General features: G+C 63.2%; 4 protein-coding genes across 4 annotated transcripts; 2 read left to right on the forward strand and 2 right to left on the reverse strand.

Annotated features, from left to right (window-relative positions):
- Positions 1–39: 39 nt before the first annotated feature.
- On the reverse strand, positions 40–1572 carry RHTO_02724 (peroxisomal biogenesis factor 12; the record flags this gene model as incomplete). The annotated part of the gene is made up of 5 exons (XM_016416398.1): positions 40–555; positions 620–949; positions 1007–1276; positions 1334–1380; positions 1503–1572. 5 exons carry the CDS (start codon positions 1570–1572, stop codon positions 40–42), a joined length of 1233 nt encoding a protein of 410 aa, XP_016276117.1.
- A 430-nt stretch (positions 1573–2002) lies between these two features.
- On the forward strand, positions 2003–5626 carry RHTO_02725 (E3 ubiquitin-protein ligase RSP5; the record flags this gene model as incomplete). Its single annotated transcript, XM_016416399.1, has 14 exons — positions 2003–2114; positions 2279–2520; positions 2575–2641; positions 2702–3744; positions 3848–3934; positions 3993–4183; positions 4251–4311; positions 4375–4444; positions 4501–4663; positions 4720–4978; positions 5038–5142; positions 5202–5375; positions 5449–5492; positions 5566–5626. 14 exons carry the CDS (start codon positions 2003–2005, stop codon positions 5624–5626), a joined length of 2679 nt encoding a protein of 892 aa, XP_016276118.1.
- Positions 5627–8062: 2436 nt separating this feature from the next.
- RHTO_02726 (protein phosphatase 1) lies at positions 8063–11176 on the forward strand (the record flags this gene model as incomplete). Its single annotated transcript, XM_016416400.1, has 2 exons — positions 8063–9820; positions 9884–11176. 2 exons carry the CDS (start codon positions 8063–8065, stop codon positions 11174–11176), a joined length of 3051 nt encoding a protein of 1016 aa, XP_016276119.1.
- Positions 11177–11771: 595 nt separating this feature from the next.
- Positions 11772–13844, reverse strand: RHTO_02727 (alginate lyase, polysaccharide lyase family 14 protein; the record flags this gene model as incomplete). The annotated part of the gene is made up of 4 exons (XM_016416401.1): positions 11772–11828; positions 11886–12312; positions 12372–12750; positions 12818–13844. The coding sequence occupies 4 exons, from the start codon at positions 13842–13844 to the stop codon at positions 11772–11774; spliced, it is 1890 nt and encodes a 629-aa protein (XP_016276120.1).
- Between the last annotated feature and the right edge of the window lie 377 nt (positions 13845–14221).

Here is a 14221-nt window from a genome sequence, read left to right on the forward strand (position 1 = left end):
GCAAGTAGCGCGCGGCGGAGCGCAACAACGGACCGATACTCAGCCCATGATCCTTCTCAACCTCCCGACGTCGACCCACTCGCCCGTCTTCGGGTCCCTCAACCTGCCCGTTCCCCTCTTCGCCCCTCCCGCGGCCGGATCCTCGACCTCCTCCTCGAGCCCCCTCAAACACTTGTAACACCCGATCCATCCACTCGGCAGCGCAGTAGGGTTCTCGACCGGTCCACCGTGCACGACGCACTTCCCTCGCTCGTCAGAGTCGGCGGACGCGGACGAGGGAGGAGGAGGCGGAGCGCGAAGGGCGGGTTGAGAACCTTTCTTGCTGCCTCGACCGAGTCGTCCTGCGCCGCCTGTCGGCGAGTACCACCATTCGAGAAGGCGGAAACCGAAGATCGAGAGAGGGAGGAGGAGGCGGAGCGAGTCGAGCGCGAGAGAGGGGGAGAGGCGGATCAGGCGAGAGAGGATGAGGCGGATGGACGGGCGAGTCGTAGGCGGTGCGCCGTGAGGAGCCGCGAAGAGTTTCTGCAACGGCGTCTGGATCGAGTTGAGGCGTTCCTGCGAGCGAGAGGAGCGTCAACGCGGCGCGACTACAAGCAACAGCGATTACGACCGAACTCACGTAGTCCTCCTGGCCCATCCGTCGCACCTCGATACCCAGCAAGCGGAACCACGGCCTCCAGTACGGGCTCTTTCCGAACAGGTACCGCAGATTATAGACGAGGAGGTAAAGCTCCCACAGAAGGTTGACGTAGGGATACGAGAGTTTGAAGAGGGCTTGCGAGGAGAGTTTGAGGCGGGTGAAGAGGGAAGGCTTGAGCGAGGCGTTGCGGAGGAGGGCGAGAGGGGAGGAGATCGGGGCGGAAGGTGAGGAGAAAAGGTCGGCGTCGACGCCGCCGCCAAGTCGCTCGTACAGGTCGGTCGCCTTCGTCTTCAGGTAAGGCATGAGGACCTACAGTGTTCTCGTTTAGAAGGTGAAGGGCGGAGAAGAGCAAAAAGGCGAACGCACCAGGAAAGCCAGACTACCCGCGACCTCCTTCCGGCCCAGTCTATCGCTCTTCCCCGTCAGCTCAAACGCCGCCTTGGTCTTCTCTTCTCCCGGGCCACCTCGCCCACTGCCCAGCACCTTTCTCCGCTTCAAGCCGTAGAACGTTTCGGCGAAAGATCCGCCGTGCGTGACGAGGTAATGCCGCTCGACGAAATACATGCACAGTGCGAAGAGCGAGTCGTGGTGGTTGACGATGCGGAGAAGGTAGCGAGGGTTTCGTTGCGCAAAGACCTGCAGGGCGAGACGTTAGTTGCGGGAGAGGGGAGAAGGTGGGCTTGGTGAACGCACCGACAGGACATATCGGACGACGGGGCTGAGGAGATCTCGCAGTTGATCTTTGACAAGGAAGAGGGTCAGTCTACGTGTTTCTGCGCCCAAAGGAGCTGTTCCGATTGAGGACAACCTCGCCCTCATCCTCCTTCGCCTCTACAGCAGCTTTTCGGACTAATGAACTCACCTTGGGCTGCCAATTCGAAGATGGAAGGTCTGTACGGGTCCTGCACCTGTCCTGGGCCGAGGTACTCCATGCTGTTCGCTCCGAGAGATGAGGAGGGCTGGGAGGTGGGGGAGACGACGGGCGGTCGGGGGACAGCCTGGGGCGGGCCAAGGCCGGTCGTACGATAGCTTCGAGCTGTATGAAGCCTGTCTAGCGGCGAAAGAAGCGAGCGAGTGAAGCGTTTTGGCGAGAGTTCCCTCCCTTCCCTCGACCGGCTACTCCGCCCAGCTTACATCGCGCTTCTGTTGCTCGTGCTATGGCTCTCAGCGTCGCTGGTAATGCTCATAGCCTGACCGCCGTTTTGCCGGGCTGCCCGCGCGGTCCGCGGAACGCCGTGTCCTCCTCGTCGCTCCTGTCCCTCGAGACGCCTCTCCTGCTCACCCGACTCGCCTGACTGCTGAAGACGACTTCGCTAGCTGCTGGTACTACCGCTTGCTTCTGTCCGGACGAACGCGACCGCCATGGAAGGCGCAGGAGGACCGGCAGGGTCGGTGGACGGCCAGACAGGGTCCTCGAGGTCCGTCATCCTGGTCCCTGCACCTCATACGCGCCCGCTGACGACTCAGCAGGCTCGTACGCCGCTTCAAGGTGACAGGTGCGGATGGACATGCGGGCGGAGGCGAGCATTCGGGCTGACGGAATCGCCTTGCTTGCCCAACACCGGACAGTGAACGCTGCCGGTGAGTCTGCCCGTATGAACCTGCACGAGCCTTCGCTGACTTGTTCTCTACGTGCAGACGATCTCATCAAGCGCGAAGTCTTCCAGCTTCCCTCGCCCTTTCCCCTCCTGCTCCTCTACTCCGCCTCGACTCGCCCAACCACCTCCGCGCAACCCTTCGAGACTCACGAAGGACCGACTGCACAATCAACGGTCTCTCCTTATTGGGGGAACAAAGCCAGCTGGGATGTCGAGGTCGAGAAGGGGACTTGGGCGAGGATTCGGGTGCATGACCGGTCGAAGTGGAACAAGCGCGGGCAGGTGAGCATGCTCGCTTCGTTAGCTCAGCCACTTATGCTGATTCTACGGATTCAGGGTTATTTGGGCGAGGTGACGCTCGGCAACCTGTGGGAACTGTTGCCAGAGACGCATCCCGGCGAGCGTGCGTGCAGCTTGTGCGAGTCGTGACCGAACGAGATTCCTTGACACCCCATGCTCGCAGTCACACTCACGCGCGAACTCGAGAAGGGCGCGGGTAACGTCGCCGTTTCTGGCTCGCTCGTCCTGCTGCTTGAAGCGTTCGGCGCGCCTCGCACTTCGCCAGTCCAGCCGGGCAATCCCCCACTTTCAGCTGTCGCCTCTCCGCAGAACCCTCATCTCGCACCGGTCGGCGCCATCCCGGTAACGTCGAGCGGCTTCATCCAGCCATCCCTTCACCAGCCGACACAGCTCTCCGCTCCCGCTCATCCGGCCTACATTGCAGCAATACCTCCAGTACACGTCACGCATCCCACTCTGTCAGCAGCCTCCTCGAACCGCCCTCGCGCCTACGCTCAACCTCGTCCTTTCCCCCTCGCCTCGACCCTAAACGCCGATGCGGCCGCAGCTTCTGCGACGACCGTCCACCGACGCATGACGCTCGCCGAACATCGTCGCGGCGCTGCAGCGGTAAGTGCAGTCGACGAAGCGCTCGGAACCGACCTCGCGCCTCCCACGCCCTCTTCCGAAGTCCTCGACGACCCTCTCGCCCAACTTTCGGTCTTGACTTCCGCCCGTCCGACCTCTCAAGCCGATCCGCTCGGTCCTCTCCCAGAAGGCTGGGAAGCCCGCACGGCACCAAACGGCAAGACGTACTTTGTCGACCACCGCGAACGGAAGACGACGTGGCATGATCCGAGGAAGGCGGCGCAGCGCGCGAGGGCGAGAGCGGAGAGGGAGGCCAGGAGGCAGGCGGCAATGGCGGCTGTTGCGGCGGCGGCGGGAGAAGGGGCGGTCGTTGCAGGAAGTGGGGAGGTGTCGACAACAGGGACGCCTTCGACGTCAGCGCCGACGCCTGAGCAGCCAGCAGCCCCTTCATCGGCGACGTCGGCCGTTCCGCCTTCCTCTTCTGCATCCGCAACGACGTCCACAGCGATCGCCGAGTCACCGGCCACGCCTGCGGACAACGCGGCTCTCGAAGTCAGCGACGAACAGCTTGGTCCGATCCCGTCCGGCTGGGAAAGACGGACGACACCGAGCGGGCGGGCTTACTTTGTCGATCACAACGTGAGTCGCCTGTCGCTCGAGCTCTGCGGGCGAGGAGATCGCTGCCTATCCAGCTTTCGGTATCTTGTGGGTAAGGCAACTCACTGTCCTTCTCTCCTCACAGACAAAAACAACGACGTGGGACGACCCTCGAGTCCCGTCGCTCAACCCGGAAAGCGACAAGGGCAAGCGCGACTTCCGCCGCAAGCTCGTGCGTCCGCCTTCGTTCCCTTCCAGCCTCCCCAACTCTTGCTGACGTCTTTTCGCAGGTCTACTTCCGCTCGCAACCCGCGCTTCGTCCCCCACCCGCAACAGGCGGCTGTCGCCTGATCGTCCGTCGCGCAAACCTCTTCGAAGACGCGTTTGGCGAGGTCATGAAGTACTCGCCTGAGGATCTGAAGAAGCGGTTGATGGTGACGTTCAAGGGCGAGGAGGGCGTCGACTTTGGCGGTGTCAGCAGGTGAGTCCGGTTATTCTTCCGCCTCGTGACAACCCCAGGGGAGACTGACGCGGGCAATGGGCCGCAGGGAGTTCTTCTTCCTCCTCTCGCACGCAGTTTTCGACCCTAGCTACTGCTTGTTCGAGCCGGTGAGTCCTCAGCTACGGTAGCAGCAGCGCCTCCTTCGCCAACCTTCCCAATCCCGCTCGCAGACGGAAAAGACCAGCTATACCCTCCAGATCCACCCAAACAGCGGCATAAACCCCGAGCACCTCGACTACTGTGCGTCTCGCTCCTCTCTCCCTCTCGCACACCCGCGCTGACCCCGCTCGGAACAGTCACTTTCGTCGGTCGCGCAGTCGGCATGGCCATCTTCCACCGGCGCTTCCTGGACGCTCACTTCGCCACGAGCATCTACAAAGCGTGTCTTGATCGCCCGATTGGCCTCGAAGACATGGCTACAATCGATGCGCAATTGTGGCAGAGCCTGACCTGGATGGCGTGCGTCCGCTCTTCCTTGACACTGTCTTCCTCGCTGACGCTCTTCGCTGGCGCAGCGAAAACGACATCACGGATGTCCTCGACCTCGACTTCACCTCTCAATACGAATCCTTCGGCACGCTCGAAACGTGCGAACTCATGCCCGACGGGGCAAACGTTCCCGTGACGGAGGAGAACAAGCACGAGTACATCCGGTTGCTGTGCGAGCATCGTTTGAAGGGAAGGGTCGAGGCGCAGCTTGAGGCGCTCAAGAGGGGGTTGGGGGAGATTGTGCCGCTGAAGGAGCTGAGGGTGTTTGATGAGAAGGAGCTTGAGGTGCGTGCATCTCTCTCTTCTCGCTCTTGGGTTGTCGGCTGATGGACGGTGCGCAACAGCTATTGATCGGCGGCGTCGAGACGATCGACGTGCAAGACTGGGAGGCGCATACCGACTACCGAGGCTACACCGCAACGGACCAAGTAGTCCGATGGTTCTGGCAGGTCCGTCCCTCCTTCCCCTCATCCTCACATCCCCTCTCCGCTGACGCCCCCTCACGCAGGCCGTCAAATCCTGGCCGGCCGAGAAACGCTCGCGTCTCCTCCAATTCTCAACGGGCACGAGCCGGACCCCTCCGAACGGGTTCCGCGACTTGCAGGGGAGCGACGGGCCGAGGAGGTTCACGATTGAGAAGGCGGTGGGAGGGGGGAAGGGGGCGTTGCCTAAGAGTCATACGGTGCGTTTGCGAGGACTCGCTTTGGATGCTGGTACAGGATGGGCGGCTGAGCGTACCGTGTCGTGGGTTGAAGTGCTTCAACCGCATCGACTTGCCGCCCTACGAATCACTCGAGATGTACGCACCCTCCCTCTCCTCCCGCCTCCCTCCGCTGCTCACCTTCTCGCTGACTCGCTCACACGGGACGCAGTCTCGAATCGAAACTCCTTTTCGCACTCGAAGAAGGCGCAAGCGGGTTCCATGTCGAGTAACTCGCGCCCCAACTTTGGGGCAAGTCGAGTCTACGTTACCCCTTCGCCTACTTTTCCTTCGCCTTCTTTCGACCTCCGGGACATCCGCGCATCTTCCTCCTCATCTTGACAACGCCTGTCGCTCGCAACCGACTCACTCGCTTCGCGACCACCCGCGCCGGCTCGACTCTACCTTATCCCCCCTCGCCTTTCCTTCCTTCTCTCCTCTTTTCAACATCCTTCAGACGCCCTTCGCCCTGCTCCATCCCTCTCCACGATTCGCAAACTCCATACGAGCCGCGACTCGTCGAACGCAAGAATCCGCCTCTCCCTTCTCGTCCGGCTTCCGCACGCAAGAACTCCCGACACACCTTTCCTCATTCTTCTCCCGTTCTGTACCTGTTCGACGCGACCGCGGGACGGGTATATTCATTTCGTTGCACGACTCGTGTGAGTAACTTAATGTAACTCGCTCCCGGTTCCAGTACCTCTCGCGCCGACGGAATGAAGGAAGGTCCCGTGTTCTAGAGACTCCAAGCGAAGGGGATTTACATTACCTCTTCATTGCTCCAGCGCGGCCGCTCGAGCTCTTCGAGGAGAACGAACGGGCGAAGATCCCTTACTTCCCCTTCTCCTCCCCCTTCCCCTGCGCCAACCTCCACCCAAGTACCTCTGCACTACCGTCTACTGTACAGTAGCGAACGCCGGGCGGCACAGCGGCTCGTTTCCAGAGTCGGCACGCAGCTTGCTTGGGTCCGCAGGCGGACTGGGCTCGGACTCGGGTCGGTGCGACGAGCCAAGCAGGTCTGCTCTGGTCTCGAGATGAAAGAGCGGGGTTCCTGCGCCTCGCCTCGAGAGCAGGGAAGCAAACGAACGAAACGAAGCGAAGCGCGAGACGTTGGAAATTGATCGAGCGAGCGAGCAGAGCATCCACTTTACGATCGACGCTTGCCAAGCTCCGTATCCCGTCCGGTGCCGGTCAGGTCAAGTGCACCCGGTTTCGCGATGCGTCGCTGGGTCCTGGGTGCATCGTCGATGGGGTCGTTGAAGGGCGAGTCACTTCGTCGGAGGAGGGAGTGCAAGAGGGGGAGGGGCGGGGATGAAAGTCGGCCGAGGTGAGGAGGAGCAGAGCGGGAAGGAGGGGGAGCTCCATCGATGCCCCAGCGGGTTGGAGCGAGGAGGCGGAGGAGAGGTTGGAGTTGGAGCTCGTCGCATCAGGCACGGGGAAGGGGTTCGAAGATCCCTGACTGCGCTGTTGAGCTTCGGTGTGTGTGTGAGACGGCAGAGCAGTGCCCTTGCTTGCTTGGACAGCGACGACGAGGAGGAGTGAGGGATCGAGGGGGAGGAGAGACGGGAGAGGAGGTTCCGCGGAGAGCGCGTCAGTGCTGGGGCGCCAGGAGCAGGGTCGAGCGCATGCACGCAGCCGAGTCCGCTCGCTCGTTCTCCTCGCCGTCGCTGCCGTCGTCGTCGAAGCGGGTGCTCTCCTTTGTCGAGTGGATCTCCCTCTCGCTCAGAGTACTCGAGAGAGAGCAGGGCTGTCGAGCTCACCCGTTAGAGTACCCCGCACTTGTGATCGGGACCCGTCAGGAAGCGAGCGAGAGCAGCGTCTCGCGAAAAGCTCCCCCCTCGCCGCGCCCGTCCCAACCCAACCCAACCCAGTGCGAGCAGAGCAAGGAGCAGGAGCAGAGCCCGTCGCGACACCCGCACCCACCGATCCACTCGTCAGCAACTCACACGGCTCTACCTTGCCCTCGGTCGAGACGACGACTGATCCCATCCGACTCGCTCGCTCCCCACGCTCACCGTGGGTCCCCTTGCGCGTTGCCCCTCGCCTCTCTCACACACTCACTCGCCGGATCCCACCACCCACCGACAGCATAGACGCCCCCCGACGAGCTGTGGCGAGCACCACTGGCTGGGCGAACTCTCACTCGAGCCCAACTCGCGCGGGTCGGACGAATCGCTCCCTCGAGTCTCGTCTCGGTGTGGGCCCAAGGTCGCGTGCAAGGTGCGTTACCCAACTCTCTCGTCCCGTTCTGCTATACCCAGCACTCCCCACGGTGCACGCGGACTCGTTGCTCGCTCGATGCGGTGCGGAGAATTGGGTCTCGTTCGGCCTCGGCATGCGCTCGCAGGCCAGTCCAGCGTGCTCGGACAGCTTGCAGTGCTCGCACAGGGTCCTCTACCAGCCAGGCGACACGCCCCGGACGAACGCGCTGACCAACTTGCTGCCGTCACCCTTGCTTTCCCCTTCCCGCAGTGCTTCGAAGCATTCACTCAGCACCGCCCTTCCTCGCAAACGGACTCGACGACCGAATTCGTTAAGGACGCACGAAACTGAGCAGTTGAGGAGCTACTAGGGGCCAGCCAGTCGGGAACGAGCGACCTCGCCCAACCCCTCGTCCTTCCCGTCCATTCCGCCCATCTCGTCCTCCCTCCTCACCTCATCGCGCCCAAATGCCCTACGCCACTCCCTCCCCCTCCACCTCCCCCGTCAGCACCATGACCCTCCCGCCCGCTCCCCCGCTCTCCCTCCCCTCCCCTCGGACCGAGAAACGCCCGACAAGACACCACCACCGCTCGCACTCTTCCGAACCGGTCGCGAGCACGAGCAACTTTATTTTCGTGCAGCCTGCGACGCCAGAGTCGGGGGCGTCAAAGGCCGAGAGGAGGGGGTACTTTTGGGCGCACACTACCGCCAACGGAGCGGGAGGGGGGAGCGCGAGTCCAGGTGAGGCAGGGTCCGGGTCGAGTAGTCCGTCGTTCAACACGGTTCCGCGACGACAAGGATGGATACGACTCGCTGCTCTCACGCCTGCTACGACGACGGCAGGAGGAGGGAGTCCCGGCCCGTCGTCGCAGGAGGAAGGGTCGGATGGAGGCGCGTCTGCGCGAGTCGCGGCTGCTAGGTCGCCTGGTTCGAACCCGACCGTCTTGCCCAAGGTCTCCTCAACGTCGACGTCGACGGCGGGCGGGATCTTCCAGAACGCCTATCCGTTCGGCGAGACGACTCGCGGACGGAGTCCCTCGTCCGCCTCGGCATCCGACTCGGCCCTCGCCTCAGGCGACGAAGTATCCACCCCGAAACCGGCTCCGATGCTGCGCAAAAAGTCGGGCGAACTCGTCCGACCTTCTCTAAAAACCGATACGATGAGGAGGGACTTTTCCAAGCCTCGGTCGGCACCTACGACGCCTGTCTGTCCGAAATACGTCCACTTCGATACCCAACTCGAACACGTCAAGCATTTCCTCGCGCAGCAACGACCGGCGGCGGTGTCGAGGTCGGGCAGTCCGGTCGAGACGGAGACGGAGGACGAGCCAGAGGCGTTTCCGTTCCCCGCTATGGCGACGCCTCAAGCAGGGACGGTCAAACTCGTCTTGCCGAACTTTCCGTCGGCGATCGCGCGCGCCCAGGCGCAGAGGGACCAGGACGTCTTCGTCGACTCGCTCGAGATGACGCCCGACGGTCGGTCGATTCGCGGACTCGTCAGGGTCAAGAACCTCGCTTTCGAGAAATGGGTCGCGGTGAGGTTCACGCTCGACAACTGGCAAACCGTCAGTGAAGTCTCGGCAGACTATGTCGATTCCCTCCCCGGCGCGGACCGGTTCAGCTTCATGATCCGACTGCAGGATTTGCTGGCTAGGTTGGAGGAGAAGACCATGTTTCTCGCCGTGCGGTACACGGTCGGCGGGAAAGAGATCTGGGACAACAACGGCGGGCAGAACTACCGCATCGAGTTTCGCAAGGTGCCTGCCTCATCGTCGGGCGCGGCGCAGAGGGCGGCGGTTTCGGCCGCTCAGCAGCAGAGGAAGGCGGCTTGGAGCGTGACGAATGCTGGTCAGGCGGCGGATCGGATGGCGGATCTGAGGCGCGAATTGGATCGGCTCGTCAGGGAGGACAATTTCGACGACGACGATGCCGGCTCCGCCTCTTCTTCCTCGACTCTCGCAGGCGACTCGAACGTCACGGCCGGATTGGGCCTCTCGTCGGCTTCGTCGGGTCGAAGCCTGCGCCTCGGGCACGACTCGCGCAGTTTCTCCGACTCGGTCTCGGGTTCGCTCTCCGGCCGCTACGACTTTGGCAACTCGCTCAAGATGTACAATGGCGGTACAGGCGCGGCGGCGGTGGCGGGACCGCCGCAGAAGGGGACGAGCTCGTTGAGGGAACGGGTCGGGGCGAATAGTCCCCGCTTTGTCGATGGCTTGCCTCATCCGGTGCGTTTCGGCGTGCTTTCCTGGCCAGTGTTAGCGGTGACTGACGCTCCTCACGTCCCGCAGGCCGCCTCCCAGCCGTTCTTTGACCCCGTCTCGACTTCGCCTCAGCGTCCTCGCGCACCTCCCCTCCCCGTCCCCTCGTCTCCGCCGCAGACTTCCTCGGCGCCGTACTCCACGCAAATCATCAACGGCCACCCCGCGACCGTCTTCGAGCCGTCGATCCCAGCGCCGATCAACTCGCACCGGAGCGACTCGCCCACGCAGCAGCAGCTCCAGCCGGACTTTGGCTTGCCCAGCGCGAGCCTCAAGCCGCTTCAGACGTCCATGGCGATGGCTAGTACGTCTGGGACGTCGACGGCGTACTTCTCGCCCACGCTGCCGAATGCCACGCCGCGCCCGCATAGCCCGCAGCAGGACTCGGGTCTCCCGCCTAGCTACTTTTACCCGCCTGGCAGCAACGTAGGTGGGTTGCCGTACCTCCCGTTGCAGGACGCGACGACGCACGGGTACGGCGGCGGAGTCGCCGGCTCGACCAGCCGTGTGAGGTACAACACCCACCCTGCCGGCGCGAGCGGAACGACCGGCATGCAAGGTCCGAACTCGCCTCGCACGAGCACCTACTCGCCTCTCGTCCCGCCTGCGTTCCGCGAACACCGCTCCCGCCTCTCGCCTTTCTCGTCGCCCGCGCCCTCTCCTCCGAACGGCATGTCGCCCAGCGCCTCGCCGCCCGCCTCGACCTCCCCTCTCCCCGCGACGCGCAAGCTGCGCAGTCCGCCGCCCGAACGCGCAGACGACAGCGACGACGCAGGCTCGTCGCAGATGTGGAGTCCGGCTACGACCGACTCGTCGACCATCTCGTCCGTCTCGTCTGGCTCGTCACTCCTCTCGGACCACAGCGGGCGGATCCATCCTCGGCGCGAGGACAGCGAGAGCTCGACGAGCAGCTTGCTCAGTTCGCCCGAGAGCGACGCGACCAGCGTCGCCCCTGATAGTCCGTCGTTCGTCCCCGGCCAAGGACCGGCAAAGGGCCCGATGAACCGCCCCAACTCGGCGCTCGAGTTTTCCAACTTCCTCGACCGGTACCGATTCCACCTCGGCTCGTCGGCGACGTCGTCGAACGCCTCGTCGCTCGGATTGTCAGGCTCGTCGTCCCCCACGACCGACTTCTTCAACTTTACCTCCGCCGCCGTACCGATTCCCGGCACGATGACGCCGACGAGCTCGTCCGACGCTGGATCGGGGTCCAACTCGCCGACACCGAAACACCTCTCGCCTCTCGCCGTCGCCGTCGCTGCGGCTGCGACTTCTCCAGGCGTCGTCACGCCCACTATGACGAGCCACCAGATGGTCTCGTAGGTTCGCCTCCCTCGCATCTCCACTTCGTCCATTCGTACAGCTCTGCGCCCCGCCGTGTACAGCCGTTCATCCCTCAGTTCATAGCCTTTTCACCCTCTTCGTCGTTGTCTCGATTCGTCTCTTTCCTCTCCCTCTCTCTCTCTTTCGCCATTCTACACGCGCATAATCTTGTCTCCCTTTCCTCTCCTTCTCTCGCTGCATCTTTCCTCACTTCTTCGCACAAAAACTCCCTCTCTGCATTTTCCTCGTCTGTCTCTCCTCTCTCTCTCTCTTTGCACGGGTGCCTTCTCACGTAGTCTACGGTCGGAATACGAGCTCTCATGGCCACACGAAACAGGGCTGCGCCGCAAGGGAGAGACGTTGCGAGCGAGCGAGGAGAACGGATGCGGTGGCTCTCTCGACGACGAGGCGAAGCAGCTGAAACTGATGCGAAAGGATAGATTGACAACAGAGAGGCATGAGGGAGGCGACGCTCTGCGTCCGCCGAGAGAGCGAGAGAAGATACAAGTGTTCGTGTCTATGAGGAGATAGGTCCGCTCAGCAGGCCGTGTACAGCACGCCTCGATCAACGAGAGTGCGAGGAGGGGGCGAGGGATCAGTTGATCCGCAGGCCGAAGCCGCGGAAGTAGGAGTACTGGAGGACGGGCGAGTTCTGGTGGCGTGGAGACAGGTCAGCCTGGGCTCGTTCGACGAGGAGGAGCCGACTCACGTAATCGCTCGTCGAGCCACCGAAGAAGGTCTGTGCCATGGCACCGAGGAAGCCGGGGATCTTGGCAACCGTCGCCCGCTTCTCCTTCTTCGCCTCGAGTTCAACGACGTTGCGGCGCTGGCGGCGGTTCTCGTTGTCGAAGCGGTAAGGGACGGGCGGTGTAGTCGTAGGGAGCGCTGAAGTCGCTGTCGGGTTGAGGATCTTGGTGACGAACGTAGGCTGGAAGACGCCGCTGCTGACGGGCGCCGACGAGTTTCCGGCGGGGTAGTCCTTGAAGCCGCCGTTCGGGATGACAACGTCGTCGGGAATCGAGTCGTAGTTGATCAGGGTTGCGATGTCGCCGGTGCTGGTGCCGTTCGAGACGAGGCCCGAGACGGAGTTGCGGTAGTAGACCGTGTCCGAGTGCAGCGCGATCTTGCCGTTGATCCTGCGACGCGGAAGCTCGTCAGGCAGAGCTCGAGGATCAGGATTCGAAGCATAACGCACCAGATATTGAAGCCACCGTCAGCCTTGCCCGGCGTGTTGAGCCAGATGTCCTGGCGAATGTCGGTCCACTCGCCCGTCTTGAACGTCCAGCTCCCGCGCCCGATACTCATCCCGTAGACCGAGTTGCAGAAGCTCAGAGGCGGGAGCGTGCAGAGCGAGTCGACCTGCTTCTCGCGCGGCGCGTACAGGTAGAGCTCGCCCATCCCGCCCTTGCGGAACATGAGGCGCGTCGAGAAGCAGTCTTCGGCGGCCGATCCGCCCGAGCAGGCGGTCTTGCCGCCGTAGAGCCCCGGGAGCTTGCCGCCCTTGACAAAGTCGAAGCCGACGGGGAAGAAGACCGAGTAGCTGAACGAGACGTTGGTCGCCTGGGTGATGTCGACTGCGGCGGGGCGAGAAGGCGCGTCAGTTCAGGGACATCTAAGGCAGAGCAAGGGTAGGCGACGCACTCTTCGAGGTGTAGAAGCCCATTCCTCCGATCGGTAGCGCAGACGGGTTTCGCGATCCAGCTGGGTAAGCGACCTGAAGCGCGCTCTTCGAGTCGCCCTGGACGCCGCCAGTCCACTTGTCGGCAGGAACGCCCTTGCCGACGACCTCGACGTTCATTCCGCCCGCCGAGTCGCCCCACGAGAAGCGAGCGTTCTTCGGCACGTCCTGCTTGAACGAGTCGAGCGAGTAGAAATTGGTCTTCTCCTTCCAGTAGGTTACGCCGTCGGTCAGGCCGAGGTTTTGCCCGTTTGTGCTCGTCGAGGTTGGCTTGGCGGACGAGGTCGTGCTCGACTTTGTTGGCGTGGACGTCGCCTTCTTCGTTGTCGATGTGGACGTCGCCTTCTTCGTCGTGGCCGTCGTCGAGGTGGCCTTCTTTGTCGTGGTAGTCTTGCCTTGCGCCGACAAGCTCTTCGAGGCGGACGCCGCCGCCTTTGACGACGATACCGACGCCTTCGATGCCGCCGCCGCACTCGCCGCACTAGCCCTCAGCCGCTGCGCAGGCAGATAGGGGGTCGGCGAGTGACCCGCCTCGATCCTCGACTCGAGCATCGACATGTACAAGTCGATGGGCGAGAAATTGGCCGGGAGGCTGTCGAGGCCCGATTGGCGCTTCGCGAGGAGGGCGGCGGAGAAGCCTTCGTAGTCGCCGCGACGGGCGAGGGAGCGGAGGATCTTGTCCGAGGAGAGGGAGGACGGGACGGAGGTGAGAGTCGTGAGCGGGGCGGAGGTCGAGCTGGCGGGAACGACGGGAATGAGAGAGGGGGAGGGAAGGGTCACGGCGGGCGTTGTGCGGCCGAGAGAGACGGCCTGCGCCTGGTCCTGCCCGGGAACGTAGAAGCTCGAACCGGTCGAGGTCCAGTAGGAGTCGGAGGTCGAGGCGGCGGGAGCCGCGGCGTTCTTGACGTTGACGATGGCGGGGAGGGCAGCGACCGACTCGCTCAGTGAGAGGGTGCAAAGGAGTGCGGCGAAGAGAGGGGTGGCGACCATGGCGGGGGTGCGGACGAGGCGAAGAAACGAAGGGGGAAGAGTCGGTCCGGTCGAAGGCGAGCGTGTCGAGAGTTGGCGATCAAGCCAAGAGGATCAACCTCGAGATGCACACAAGTAACGATACAAGCGTTCGCGACACGTGAGGCGAGGAGACAGCACAGCAGTCCTGGATGAGTGAACGGGAGGAGGGAGAAGCCAGGAGCCCCTGGAGCGCAGCAGCTCGCCCACCAGTCCCGCCTTCTGTCCCCATTGCGTCTCGTGGCGGGTCCACACCGAGCATCCAACGGGCGAGACGGCTTGCGAGACGTCGGGTTGAACGAGGCGAGATGGCGGGACGAGGCAGGTCAACTCGTCTCGCGGGGGCAGGCGGTGATTCG

Source organism: Rhodotorula toruloides, assembly GCF_000320785.1.
Source record: "Rhodotorula toruloides NP11 unplaced genomic scaffold Scaffold2, whole genome shotgun sequence".
In the NCBI taxonomy this organism is placed as follows: domain Eukaryota; kingdom Fungi; phylum Basidiomycota; class Microbotryomycetes; order Sporidiobolales; family Sporidiobolaceae; genus Rhodotorula; species Rhodotorula toruloides.